General features: G+C 43.8%; 1 protein-coding gene across 2 annotated transcripts in view; it reads right to left on the bottom strand.

Annotated features, from left to right (window-relative positions):
- EGFR (epidermal growth factor receptor) overlaps window positions 1–14,951 on the bottom strand; it is a 161,188-nt gene that overhangs the window by 27,134 nt on the left and 119,103 nt on the right. For both annotated transcript variants that reach the window (XM_075083747.1, XM_075083746.1), the window contains 11 exons: window positions 14,215–14,283; window positions 11,932–12,050; window positions 10,382–10,523; window positions 9,175–9,291; window positions 8,488–8,614; window positions 8,315–8,388; window positions 7,053–7,143; window positions 6,099–6,298; window positions 4,935–5,067; window positions 3,428–3,527; window positions 1,400–1,557 (listed from right to left, as the gene is read on the bottom strand). In XM_075083747.1, coding sequence (XP_074939848.1) covers window positions 1,400–1,557; window positions 3,428–3,527; window positions 4,935–5,067; window positions 6,099–6,298; window positions 7,053–7,143; window positions 8,315–8,388; window positions 8,488–8,614; window positions 9,175–9,291; window positions 10,382–10,523; window positions 11,932–12,050; window positions 14,215–14,283 — 1,330 coding nt within the window. The remainder of the gene's footprint in view (window positions 1–1,399; window positions 1,558–3,427; window positions 3,528–4,934; window positions 5,068–6,098; window positions 6,299–7,052; window positions 7,144–8,314; window positions 8,389–8,487; window positions 8,615–9,174; window positions 9,292–10,381; window positions 10,524–11,931; window positions 12,051–14,214; window positions 14,284–14,951) is intronic.

Below are 14,951 nucleotides of genomic sequence, written 5' to 3' on the forward strand. Positions count from 1 at the left end.
CGAGGCCTCACAGTTGAAAACCTTGTTCAGATATGGTTACCCATTATGCTGCTCCAATAATCAGCCGCATTTTCACATGGCCAGTTAGAAGAAGGATATTGGATCCCTGTGGCCAGTTTGTATTAGTAGGGACTAGTGAGGTCATTAATAAAGAGCAAATTTTTTAAGATGCCTTTTCAGCTGAGACCATTTCTTCTCAGGTGTTTGATGGGAAGCCCTGATAAGCTTTGCCTGTAACTGTAACAAATCATGGAGCATCGCTGTAAATCATGGCAAACTCACATGGCTGTTGCAGCTTCTATCTGAAAACCAGAGCACTGAATTTGCTGTGAGCATAACAAAGGGCCGATACTTGCTGTTCTAACCCTTCATCTCCTTTTTTCCATGAGGGTGGGGACCTAGACACCCTGCTCTTTAATGATCTGGCAGTTTAATTTGCTAAATATACAATGGGACAATAGTTGGTCTGAATATAGTTGAGTTGGAGGCCAGTGTTATAAATTCTCTCTTGCAACACATATTACAGGCATATTACAGAAGGATTTTGGATCAGACAGACCTGCAGGGTACAGGGCAGGGGCCTGTGAAGGGAATGATACTGAATGTGAGCCGGTTTTTCGCTCTGAAAGCATCACAGTCCAACAACCAAGTCTCAAAACCTAAAACCTCTTACTGTACATACCGTGTCCTTTTCAGGTCAGAAAGCAGGAGAGGAGACAGCTGCGGCCCTGTTACTTATTGTCATGTAGGTTAAACACAGTTGAATTCACAGCTTATTTGAGACTGCTCCCAAATGAGGATAAATATGCTCATACAGATTGTGCTTACTGTGATATCCATTAATAAAGCCACACTCAGGAGGCAAGCAAGGCCTGAAGCTCAGACCAAGTGCTAGCATATGGAAAGAAGGAAAGAAAGAAAATCACTGTGGTACCCTACTGGGATTTCCCTCCTAAAAAATGAAAGGTGCAGAGAAAAATGGGCCCCAGGAGCTCAGCATCCACCAGATGTCACTGATGTTCCTCCCAAAAAACAGAGGACCCAACACCAAGCCAGGTGGGAAAAAAACAGTGTGTGCATCACTGATGGGTGAGTTCTGTAAAATTCCAGGAAATTTTCCATTTAAATCAACAAACAAACCTGTTTCAAACCCCCTGAAACATTTTTCTTTTTTTTTTTTTTTTGTTTTCTTTTTGTGTAAAGAAGTGCTACAGAACTTTTCCAATTTACAAAGTCCACTGTGCTCTGCTTACATTTCGTGTGTACTCCTGACCTCGCTCACTCCCTGCTATTTCTTCTTCTTGGTTGTTTGAAATGGGACCGTTAGGAGGGGGAGAGCTTGTGATGAGCTGTTCCCCTATTTGCCCCCCCATTTCCATTCAGCTGAGGTCTTACTCACCCCCGGGTACAGTTTGGATGGCAGAGCTGGCAAACAGCATTCCTGTCAGCATATTTCCAGACGAGGGTGTCGTTCTCGCCCAGAACCCCCGCTGGGCAGGATTTCACACAGTGGGGGCCGTCTATAAAATGGGCACACTTCACGCAATTGTCGGGGCCCTGCAAAGAGAAACAGCTTGTTTATAATGCCCTTACATCAGCCTAATCAGGAGGAAGTTCAGAAAATAAATCTAAATGCCTTCCACTGCTGGAAGCTTTCAGCATCATCTAGTTTTATTACCCGGCTACCTGATATTCTTGTAAGTATTTGCTCTTGTTGGATGGACTGTACAAAAGGCAGTACCTGGTGTTTAAAGCAAATATTTTCCTGAGTTTCAGTGTTGCTGCTTCTTTTTCCCTGCCTTCTGCCTGTTCGGAAAGTTTGCATTTTTCATTTAAAATGGGGAATAATTTAATGACGCCTTGATATGGGGTAAGCTCAAATGCCACGTTGCTGCCTGGTGCAATCTACTATCACACAATTTAAAATAATGGAGCTGGACCTGCTGACACCTCCCTGAAGTACTGGCCTCAAATCATTATTTTCCTGCTTCTCAGCACAGGTTCTTTCCTCTGGTAGGGAGAAGCAGGGGATTAGGAGGCAATCCAAGGAGTCCAAGAGTTTTTTTTACTTTGAAGAGCACTTAGTTTGTGTTCAAAGGCATTGCCTTTGGCCATTTTTTGGCACACCTGTTTTTATTCAGACTATAACAGCACCAGGAATGCCCTAAATATTTTAAAACAGGGAAACCAGCAATTCTGGGTCAAATTCTACTCCGGAGAAAAAACAGACCAGGTGCACAGTGCTGGTTTCAGTGGGACTACACTAAGACATGACATAGGAAGATTATTTTAATTACTGTAATGTCTAAGGGTCACTCTAATAGACTGATTACTAGATGCTGGGCAAATATGGAACAAGGGGTGGTCACCACCTGAAGGTAATAACACCCCTTAGGCAATGGTGGTCTACGCTAGAAGGAAGGATGGAAATGCTTCACATTACTGAGCAGTGACTCTGCAGACTGATGATGGGAAAGGGTTGAATACTCGGTGGCTGCAGGGAATGGCTAGAGGTATTTAAAGAGCTGGGTTAAAGAGCACAGGGGGGGATCTGTGATGGAAGCAGGAGACTTGATTTCAATTACCCCCTCCAAAAAAAAAAAACCAAAAAGAGAATTAGAGTTTTACAATTAAGATACAAGTTTGAGCTGATTAAAAGGAAATAATTTTCCACTGCTGCCAAACTGGACATTTCCTAATGCAAACGAGTATTCTCAAAATTAAAGAAGAACAAAATTGAGGAAGACTGGATGACTAGCAAGACTACACTGTATTGACTTTTGTAGAAGGAGCTTTTGTATGAATTTGGAATATTTAAATAAGTTTGAAAATCCAATCATTTTGTTTTGATCACCTGTCTTTGAACATAACTTACACCTGCAATTACTTTCATATAGGTATTTACTGTAACCTAGTTAGAGGAGGGAATGTGGTTTTAAGTAAAAACTACTTCCTGAATATTTTCCAGTAAATACATGTTTTGATCACAATTTTATCATGGCTTTTCAAAAAGACAAAAAGCTACTGTTTTAATCCACTATTTTTAACAGTTCTTTCCCTCTGAATAAGGAAATTTAATTTGTTCACGCCAACTCGGCTGTTCAGTAACTACATGTTCCTGAAATGTTCACCAAATTACTGTGTTGTCACATATGTAAGTAAGCCTTACATTTCTTTTCTGTAAAAAGACACAAAAAAGAAAGGCCCTGCAATGCCTGTGATTGTGGATTACACGTATGATGGGTGACACGAAAGAGAAATAACACCCAGAGGTTCCCTCTCCTGTTTCTGCTCCCCTGCCCCCAGATCTTGCCGTCTAACAACCCCACCTCCGCTCCATCCCAGACCTCAGGATTATCTCAACATGGGAAATAGGTATTAATACACAGTCTGAGGTGCAGGTTTGCTAAGCTGAATCTGCTCTTACAGGTCCAGTGCAGGTTGCGTTGTACGCGGTGGAGTTTTGCACCAGGCACTCAGGGTGGCAGGGGAGGCATTTGGAGTCCCTTTCAAACTCTCTCGGCTCCCTGGAAAACAACAAAAAAAAGAGAAATAGTTAAAAACCAGGCTGATTAGTGAGTGATAAATTGTGGTCATCTCTCCTTTTCCTGGATTCTCTAGTTTAAATAGTTTGGGATGATGATAGCACTGGGACAGAAGGAGGTACAGGGGGACCCTCCTGGTTACACAAGTTCCACTTGCCCAGGGGAACCAGGCAGAGGTAAGAGTAAGGAAAATTTGGTTGACAGCGAAACACATGGCACTCCAGATTGCACACTACAAATGAGTTTACTTTGCCTTTTAAGCTAGCGACACAGAATATTTGCAATGATTTCCAAAGGCTTTTAAATGGTAGTGATGCAAAGAAATTAGCAAAAACAGCTCAAGTGATTCCAAGGCTCCAAATAATAATTAAGAAAGTTAAACAGCAATGCTCTGATAATTAAATTCATGCCCTCCCTATAACACACAATGAATCATTAAAATATGAAAGTTGGGAACAGATGGTTTCAATAGCAATAAAGCTGTTCCACTTCAAGTAATGGTGTTATTAATTAAACTAAATCTACTCATCATTTGACATAAAAAATGCCCCCATCTGCCCTTCAGGTCATAATAGCTGCTGGAGGGAACTCACTCACAAAAAAGACAGCTGCTGAACTGTAAACTGCTAGACAAATACAAACATCAGGGGCATCAGCACCCTGTCAAATACTTGCTCAACATTCATGATTTTTGAAAGTCAAACCGAAAGATTTATTTAAAAATCCATGTAATTTTCAATGCTAGCCATGTCTTTCCTGCCTACATCACCTGTTGAACTGACTGGAAAACCCAGCCAACCCACAGTCTTGACACACAGGCAGCAATACATTTTCCTCGGCCTGAGTGAAGCCGAAGCAATAATTTTACCTGGAATTGCTGCTCCCAATGCTTTTTGGATGAAAGCTCGTTCTCCCTTGACTACAACTTTGCAAACTGCAAGGGCTCATTTGAGCAAATATAAGCAGTAAGAAAGCCTACCAAGCATTGAAACCCTGGCTCTGGGGGTGACTGAATTCCCAGTGACTGCAGCTGGCTCCGGCTCTCCCTTGATGTGCTTGACCTGACACACATAGCTTGGATTTTCATGGGGGGCTTTAAGCTCCTTTATTTTTTAGGGGAAGAAAGCCTCCTTGGGCCTCCAGATAGTCTCCTTGTGGGCTTGAGGGGATGTTTTCATGGCAGTCACTGTGGCAGGAGCAAATTCCTAAGCAATGATTAACAGGGAAGGAGAGCTACCTCATCTCCCAGCTTTTCCCTCTTTTTAGGTATTGTGCTCACACAACATCTGTGCAAAGCTGGTAAAATCCTTTTGTTCTAGTTACAACATGTTCTAAAACCCCAAACTCTCAAATCATCGCCAAACCTCAAGCACCCCCCAGACACCTTACCCTTGCAGGATATTGCACTGTTTCACACACTCCTTCTGGCGATCGAAAAACCTGCAGGCGAAGCAGTGGAAGGGTCCGGGGCCCCAGCAGCCCACATCTGAGCATAGGGGGTCACAAACGTGCCTGGCAGCAGCTAGGAAAGAAAGAAAAAAGGCCATGGACATCAAGGCAGGAGAGAGGGCAAACAGAGCACTGCAGGTGACTCCATCCTGACCAGCCAGTTTCTCTAACCCCTTCCAAAGCGGACATGAATGATCCTGGTAGTGTGGAACAGGAATAAACATGCTTCTCTTAATAACCAAAGCCTGAAACTAAGAGTGACTTCTGGCCTTTTAAAATAAAAACAAGCTCCTCTGCGACAGCTTAACAGCCATGTAATAAAGTTAAACCAGTACCAGGCTGAGAAAGTTGGGTTTGTTCAGCCTGGAGAAGAGAAAGCTCCAAGGAGACCTTATTGCAGCCTTTCAATACTTAAAGGGGGTTTACAATGACTTTTTACCAAATCTGTATTGACAGGACAAGGGGCAGTGATTTTAAACTGAAAGATGGTAGGTTTAGATTGGACATAAGGAAGAAATTTTTTATGATGAGGGTGGTGAGACATTGGAAGAGGTTGCCCAGAGAAGTTGTGGGTGCCCCATCCCTGGATGTGTTCAAGGTCAGGTTGGATGGGGCTTTGAGCAACCTGATCTAGTGAAAGATATCCCCAGCCATGGCAGCAGGTGGGACTAGATGATCTTTGAAGGTCCTTTCCAACACAAACCATTCTGTGATTCTATGATCAATTTCCAAAATGCAACATATTCATATTCTGCAAAGAGAACCAATTAGATTTTGGCCCAGGGACCACTGCAGTCAACAGCAGCATGGTTGACCAACAGCTTCGACCTCGTAAAAAAAGTCCAACGTATGGAGTCAGCTTCTGTGTCCTTCAGACTTCACTATGCCCACAGCGGTGAAACAGCTCCTTCCCATCTGCTGGACACCATGAAATCCACATCCTCAGTGGGAAAAAGAATCCCACTTTTCCCTCACCACCTATAATACAGCAGTATCACTGATGGATTTTGCAGCCAGGGGAATAGAGAGACAAAATCCTTGCTTGAATAACTCCTGCATTTTAGCATGAGCTTCCACAGGAGGCAGGAAGGCAGGAAGACTTACCACAATCATTTTTATTTCTGTTCTGTATAATCTTTGTTTTCTGGCTCTGAGTTGCAAACAGGTTGCGCCAGTCCATGGTGTCAGCATAGCAGAGGTTCCTGTTCTTCATAATGGCAACATCTCCATCACTTATTTCCTTGAGGGAGCGCAGCCCCAGTGACTGTATTTTCAAGTTAACAATGGCAAGGGAGTACTGGCCACTAAAATGGAGATGGACAAAAAGAAAAAAAACACAGAAGAAAGGGAATTAGTAAGCGGGGTTTAACTCAGCACACTTTTCTTTTGATTTTCAAATGTGTTGCTGCAAACTCAATTTTGTTCACGCAAGGCATTGCTCAGCCCCCTAAGCTTAACACCTGGTACATGACGTACCTATCATAAAACAACTGCAATACTGATATTTGGTTTTGCATCGGAATTTTAAGCTAAAACTGGCAGGACATGTGCATTCTGTCAAGTAAATGTTGTGCAACAGTGGTTGTAGGGTAGAGCAGCTATTATTTTGTGCTGGTCCACCAAGCCATCATTCCTCTCAGAGTAAGCCCAGATGGGCACTGGATGCACTGCTGGTGCTGCGCTGTTTGTCAGCCAAAACCTCCGTCCCCGACTGCCCAGCTACCTTGAACCCAAAGTGCTTCTGACGACATTGTGTCTTGCCCTGGACTGCAAAGAGTGCTCTTTGTCCCACTTTTGCTTCCAGGCTGGTGGGGGAGAGCCTGGTCCTAGAGCAGGCTCCCAGCAGCCTTCCACATGCAGCACAGACCTGAGGGTCTCATCCCCTCAGGGTACATTATCTACTGCTATAAAGATGGTGCTCAACTCCTTGCAGTCTTTTTCCCATTTTACATCAGTTTCAGGACACCCACATCTCACCGCTTGATACCTTGGTGTGTTCAGACAAAGGCAGCCCTAAAGAGTTTCTTTTACAGTCACTCTGCTGCATGGTTTACTTACTGTTGCTTGGTTCTGCCTCGTATAATCTCCAGATTTTCAAAAGCATAGAGATCAGTAGCATTATCGGGCCAGGCCTGAATCAACAAAAATCCTGAAACGAAGAAAAGAAGATTAAAAAAACCCAAACATAATAATAATAAAGCCATGGCCAGTATTAGCAGCAGAACCTCCTTCTTGAGCTCCTTCCGTGCCGGGAGAAGGCGCTTGTGCTTTCCCTGTGCTTATCTGAGAATCTCAAAATGAAACATGACATTTTAGGGAGCAGGGAGATATTTTTAAACCCTCTTTTGTAAACAGTTTACTTCTTAGCCCACCACAAGGGCTTAGGAGCACAAGAGACGAGTGTGTTGGTGAGCCGCACATCCTGCCCCACCGAGCCGCCAGTGATGACGGCTCTTGCCAGCAGATACCCTGGCTGAGAGCCTGTGTGAGAAAGGCATCACTCCGTCCCATTTGTGAGCTGCCCTCAGGGAACAGAAAAACTGAAGAAAGCAGAAATAGAGCAGAACAGGCAGCCACTTGGAGGGGATTTGCTAAGGGAAGCTGATTTCCCTGCTTAGCTGAGGCGCTCTGGAGGAGGGGGAGAATGTGGGAAATTGCAGGCTGCCGTATGAAGCTCTGAGGTTAGTCATTGCTACGCTGAAGGGAACCAGACAGGTAAAAGAGAAAGAAAGGGGGAACAGGAGTCATGTGTGGACCCAGCTGTTACATTCATTTTATAATGGGCTGAACAAAATTACTTTTAGTAGATTCTTGGTGCAAGGGTTGGCTTCCCTGGCCACTTTGTGCTTGTGGAGACACATTCACCCCAAGGAAGAGCTCTTCAGGCTGGAGAGGGTGTCTCTGTGAGGATGACGCAAGCCAAGGAGCACGCTTCCCTAAGAAGCTTCTGAAAGGTTTTCCACAAATAGAAACACACTTGGCCTTTTTTCAGCTGGAGTGGCATGCCTCTGCATCACCACATGCTTCTTGGGTGGCTGAGGATCTCCTCTGCTTTTACTCTTCACTAGGGCTAACAGTTCAGCAGAAGGGATGGTCTGGCCAAATGACACACTTTGGATGGGAGGCCAGTATGTGTTATGTGGGCATAATGCTGGTGAGGCGCTACTGACCATCTTTGTGAAGAGTAACTCCTGGTAGCTCAGAGACAGAAACTGTTTGCTTACACTTCTCTTCCTGTGCTTAAAAAATGCCCCTCCTCTCCCTTTGTGTTTTTGGCAGTACCAATCAGAGACCATCTCAGCTTAAAACCCATTGCTGACCTGATATTTCTTTGACTGTTTTGAAGACATCCAACTTCTTGGGATCCAAGGGTAGGGTCTTCGTGAAAGCATCACTGCAAAACACAGAATGAGGAATTGGGAAAAGAATGGCTCAGGTTGAATTTCTCCTTAGCCCTTCTCCTCCAGTGCTAAATGACCAACAGGCAACTCACCCTAGAAATGCAACTGGGAGAATGCTGACATCTCCGTTGATCTTCGTACAGTTTTTGAAGGAGTCAATGTTTGTGGCGTTTATGGAGAGGATCCCTTTAAGTTCCCCTATTCCAATGCCGTTGCACACTGTTAAGAGAGATACAAAAGTCAGAGGAAAGAAGAGTGAAGCCCAGTCACATGGAAGGGAATAAACATGAAGATGCCATTAGTCCAGAAAGCACTCCCATATGGGCAAACCTATCACTTTAAGATGATTTTCATAGATCTTTTGCCTACTTTTGCTTTTCAGAAAGCACCACAGGACAAACATTCCTGCTTGACCAGCTGTGCAGCTCTGGTCTGAGCATCTCCACACACAGGCTCTGGCACATGCCCTTGTTTCTCTTTGTCTCATTCTCATTTTATTCCCCTTGATGAGATACTGGGAATGACAATGAAAGAGAAGGCTGAAGTGCAAGATACATGTGCACACGATGCAATTAATCTACTGTACTTGTGGTGTATCCCGGTTGGAAAGCATGCTCCACAGACATGTTTCCTGATGAAACCACTTATCAGATCTCCAAACTATCACTGTATATTTATTATTGAATTTGCACTTAATTAAGGTCAGAACTCCATGTACTTTTTCTAATAAGTTACCTATCACGTCAAAGTCTTACTGGTTTATTTCATGCTTTCTATACCTTTGCTGCATAGCCCATCACACTTTTTACACTTCCGAACACCGTTTTCTTCCACTTCGTAAGTATCAGTATTGCATGAGCGAACGCAGGAGCCATGGTCTGTCACAACGTAGTTGTCTGGAAAAACAAGGATATTGAAATAGGAAAGGGATGCATTGTGGGCTGTACAGGCACTTCAATACTAGGAAGAAAAAGGGATTTTGAACTTTTGGCATGCTTAGCAAAGTACAGGCATTAATTCAAGTACAGGTTGCATATTAGGAAAAGGTTCTTCACCCAGAGGGTGGTGGAGCACTGGAACAGGCTCCCCAGGGAGGCAGTCATGGTGCCAAGCCTGACACTATTCAAGAAGCACTTGGACAACGCCCTCAGACACATGGTGTGAATTTGGGGTTGTGCTGTGCAGGGACAGGAGTTGGACTTGATGATCCTTCTGGGTCCCTTCCAACTGAGGACATTCTATGATTCTCACATACATCCTTGAAGGTAGACAGACATACAATGCTACCACCATTGTACAGAGAGAGGAATGGTCACAAAAGGATAAAACAACATTGCCAAGGTCAGGTTGTGCAGCAGTGCCATAACTAGGATCAATACATGGCACCTCTGATCCCTCACCTTCACTCACTCTTCCAGTCTAAGGGCCATGCAGGGCAATGGTCAACCTCAGAAAGGGATATCAGATCTGTAAGCTAAACCATCTCTTACATATAAGCCTTGATGGGTTAAAAAATCATGGACTTGTAATAGCATGAAAGAAAAAGCAAGCATCTGTAGAGGAAGCAGTGATCACAAGCCTTGAGAGGGAGTGTTTGAACCAATTACTTTCTATCAGTCCTAATTAAGAACCAGTTGAGTTGATAGTGCTTTGGTAATCCACAGGATTGATCCCATATGACTTGTTTGGCCGTTGTTTTGATGATTCTCATAAGATGCTTTTTTTTTCCCCATCAAGAGAAAAGTCTTCAGAGGTCAAACTTTAATGGTTAAAATTCAGGGAAGGTGATGGATACAGCTAGTTTGAAGCAGCTGTCTTCTTTACCAGCTATTCTTTCATTTTTGTCACCTGTTCCCAATTCCCACAGAAGCTGATGAGAACAATAAAGCGCTCATGCACTTGGCCATAACCCAGAGGGATGACACAGGTCCCCACCTCTCTCCAACACCCCACTTCCTCTGTGGTTGTGACCCAAAATAAACTTACGTGGACATTCCCTCACACAAGTGGCTCCAAAGCTGTATTTTCCTTCAGGGTTGACATCCATCTGATAGGTGGTGGGGTTATACAAGACCAATGGGGGACATGTGTCTTTGCATGTAGCATCATCCCGAAACTTGCGGCATGCCTGTCATTGAACAACAGCACCCATTAAAGTACCTTCTCCTTAAAAAGTGCCAATGGCTTTACATTAGCCTTTTAATAACACTCATCTGGTCCCTGCTTAGCTCTAATGGAAACCTCAAGCACCTACAGGGACGGTCCCTCGTGCTTTGAAGCTGAATGGTTACTTCAGGTTGGGCAATCGAGTTTAATATGTAAAAAAAAGAGAGAACATGAGGTTTTCTTTTTCTGAACAAGAAACTTTGGCACTCTGGTGGAAAGCTGCTGGGATTCACGTGGGAACAGGAGCAAATCTGCATGCCTTAGACAGAAGAATTTTCCCTACAAGCAGTAACCAGATCAAGACAAACGGTACTTTTCTTGGCTGCTTTTTAATAACTTAAATCAAATCAAGTTCTTTCCTGCCAATTACTGATTTTTCTGGCTAAATATTAAACTGAAGCCATTAAATTTGGCTGCAGATAATGAACAATTTAGCAGGCATTTATGAAGGGCAAGTTGGTTCTTCCAACTTAATTCTGCATTAAATTAATAATCACTCTCTTTTCCCCATTTTTCTACCCTGGATTTCCAGATGAGAGAGAATAACAGTCTTCTCTGCGAGCCAGTAAGGGCATCATAGCCATGGAATTTATAAGTGGACCAGGAATACAGATAACAAAAAAAAAAACCCAGACCAGATGGTTTCTGTGGCAATTACTCAAGCATCACTTAATTCAGAATGAAGTGTAGTGCAAACATGGGAAAGAGTTAAAAACACAGTGTGCACCAACCCCCTGAAACTCTTGTAGAAAAGCAATGGGATTTTTTTTTCTCCAAAAAAGCTCCATTTGTTCCTTCTCCCTCCACTGCCCCAGGGTCCCCCAAACACAGTGCTTTTGCAGTAAGAGAAAACCAGAAAGAGAAAACTTGACTTTGTGTCTGAAATTCAATGAAACGCAAACTGAGTGAAGATCCATCATATCTGATTCCCCTTACAAGTTCTTGCTTTGGTAAAATAAGTTTATTACTGACTAGTGTTAAGGAGCACATGGCAAAGCTGTGCTGGCATGGCACTGTACCATGGCAGCAGCTGAGGACCTGGGGACCCACCTACATTGCCCTACAGCAAATACTTAGCTGCTCTGCAACAACTTTGAGCTCACTGGCCTCTCAAAGGCACTAACACCGGTTTGGTAAGCACTAGGAAGGTCCATCTGCAGAGTCAGTAAAGACCAGCTAAGGGTACTGTGAAGCTCATGTCCTTTTCCCTCCTGCCGACCACCCAAGCAGGGAAACCCTGGGGCACTCTCCAGGTCAGCATCTCTCAGAGGCCTTCTCAGATGAAAGAAGGCTACAGGACATGCAGCTGAAAGCCTGACTTGCTGTGCCCAGGGATTTAAGCAATTGTGGTGATGGTGTAGTGTTGTTACCAGGCAGTCACTCTCCCGAGGCCCCGTGCACCCCGCAGCACACTGGTTGTGGCAGCAGTCGCTGGGCACCTTTCCTCTGCACCGGCCAGAGCACTGCTGGGCACAGATGACTTTCGTTACTGGAAGACAAAAGAGAAAAGGAAAAGCATCAGGAATGAAAGAATGTTTAAGCTGTACTTGCTGCAATGAGATCAAGAAATATGGAGAAAAGGTCTGGTGCAGGATCTGTGCTAGAATTTCCCCATGGGATGTGTATTCTGTCCTCATAAGGCCAAAGCTTGGGAGGGGTGAGAACTGGTGTGGGTGGTGGTGAGAAGGGGTTCTGTTCAGCCCATAATTATCTTGGCTCTTATGAGATGCTAAGCAGTCTGGTCCCAGCCAGCAAACCATGTCCTGCTTAGAAGGAGCATCCAGGTCCCTGTGGCATCAATGCCTAAACCAAGAAAAACCCTGTGGAGCCATTGCATCTTACAGCTGAGCAATAGAGCAGGATCTGGCTCCATTTTGTTGAGAAAAACTGCTATTATTGGTGCTAGCTTTGGGAAAAACAGCATGACAGGAGAACTGCCAGGACTCTACTATAATAGGAAACTGTACATTCTTGGTGTGGTGTTAGGATCCCTTCAAAGCACTAAAGATATTTCTGAAATTTGGAGAGAGGGGGGATACCCACTCATCAAACTGATTTCATAGGCATATTGTATTATTTTTCTTTAAGCTTCAATTCTTTGGCCAAATTTAATCTTCATTACTCAACTCCCACAGGGTTTGCACCAGTGCAGCAACCCAGAGGAAGAACTGGCCCTGATTCAGCTTTTTGCAGGGAAGCAAAAACTGCCTGCAACATTTTGCTGAGAATCAGGAAATTGTCTTCATTTGAATATCAATCAGAACAATTAAAAAAAAAACGCAGAAATTAATGGCTAACGTGTTTGTACCAGAGGCCCAAAATGGGACTGATTGTTCTCTACAAAAAAACTTACTGATCCGCAGACCCTGGCATTAGATGTCAGAGAAACCTGATGGCTAATCCGCTGCATTACACCACCCTGAGCATTTCAGCTGTGCACTACAGTAACTGTTATCAGCTTTGCAGTTGGTACAAATGAGTTACAATATCATCAGGAATTTCTGTAAGCCTGAAACAGATGGTTGTTAATTAACAGAAAACTGTTGGAAAATGTAGCTCGCTACAGGGTATAAAACAGTGATTTTTAAAAATCCTATTTCTGACTTTTTCCATTATATGCTTTTGTATTCAAACGGTATTATTTCATTTTTCTTGTAGGCCTGTAAGAAAGATATTATATTTTCAAGGAAACAGATTATTTCTATGATATGCATTAGCTTCTCTGACAGCAACTCCTCCATTCAACTAGAAACAGGGGAATAAAAGGCACATTGTTCTACATGAACAGCATTTTTATATCATTTTCTTCATAAGCATCAGCAGGGGAGTAAAACAGCTCGTCACTTTGATAGCTATTGACTAGAGCTTCCTGCTGGAAACATATATCACGGCAAACGTTTATATTTCATACAGAATATCTCACGTTCGTTGAAGGAGAAAGTTACATATCAGCCCAAACTTTCCCACGTATGGAAATGTGGGATATATTTTCAGTTGGCCAGATTCTCAAATGCCTCGAGAGGAGAGCCAGAGCCTGCAAACAGTTTTGTTTTATGTGCTCCTAGTCATCCTCCTGAAGCCAGCAAGAGTTTCTAAAAGCTGGAAGCTTGCAGGCCTGACACTTGAAGTGTCACAAGCGCCCAGGACAACTGTGCCATCTCAGCTGCTGGGACCAGCCTGGGAAGGACTTTGTGTGTGCAGCCACTGTCCACCTCAAGAGCAGTTCAAGGCATGAGCCAAACTGCAGAGGTGAGTGAAAAAAACCCTAAAGCTTATACTAAATGAAGAGAAAGAAGTTGTATGTTCCTTTTTCTTTTAGCTCTAGAAGCTGTACATATTTGGCCTGGTACTTCCAAGCAAGAAACTTGAGTTTAGGTGATGCAATGGAGAACAGAAGACAGGACGTTGCTTTCATTTGCATTATGTCTAGATCAGAGGTCCTTCCACTGAACTTTACAAACACCAATCAGGAAAGAAGAATCAGAAATGATGTATTTCCTTTACTTCTTAGAGAAAAAGCGTAGGAGGATGCAGAGAAGGACAAGTGTGAAACACATGTCACTAACTTGCACTTGACAGGTTAGTTTTTCAGTAGATAGAAACTTAGGATGTCAGAGCACACAAGATACTTCTTCATTAATCTGCAGGCTTACATGTCTGGCAGTTCTGTTCACCAGGACCCCAGCAGTGGTCTTCTGTGCAGTTCGGATGGCATTTGGGACCTAAAACACGAGAGCAGAGCATTATATTCTATAATCATGGACAACAACAACATCACATGAGTCACCGATAACAAAGACTTGAGCTTTCATTCTCAGCAAATCAGGGGAGGAAGCACCTATATACCAGTGCTCAAAGATTTTCAGAGCTGAACCTTAAATCCTTATCCTTTGTTCATCTCTGGTTTCCTACGTGCAGCTCTCCACACCTTCGAGCAAGCAAGCGCAATACCCAACCAGTCTGGCTTACGAAAGAGGCATATTTTTCCCAGGAACAGGAATCTCAGCTACTGCCCGGCTGGCCCTTCTGCTGGAGTTTGCATGTAACAGCAAGTCACCACCGGCTTGCGGCCGGGCATGTGCCAGCTGCTCACTACAGGCCACATGTAAAGCAGTATTTCTGAACAACGTGGTTCTAAAAAGAAAACAAACCCAACTGGATTTGCAGGCAACTGCCAGCTACTCCAACCACAAAGTAATTCGACTTGTCTGCTTCACACCCTCCTCCCGCCCCTCTGCCAAAAATACTCCTCAGCGTAGAACTACGTGGCAGATGGACAATCGAAGGAGAGGCAGCAGGATGGACGGACGTTCTGCCTGACCTCTAAGTTTCAGTGCTGGGCTATTTCCCATCCCTCTCTCCTTATTCTTTCATTCTTTTTCTTTCTCTT

The sequence above is a fragment of the Phalacrocorax aristotelis genome, chromosome 2, assembly GCF_949628215.1.
Source record: "Phalacrocorax aristotelis chromosome 2, bGulAri2.1, whole genome shotgun sequence".
Lineage (NCBI taxonomy): Eukaryota > Metazoa > Chordata > Aves > Suliformes > Phalacrocoracidae > Phalacrocorax > Phalacrocorax aristotelis.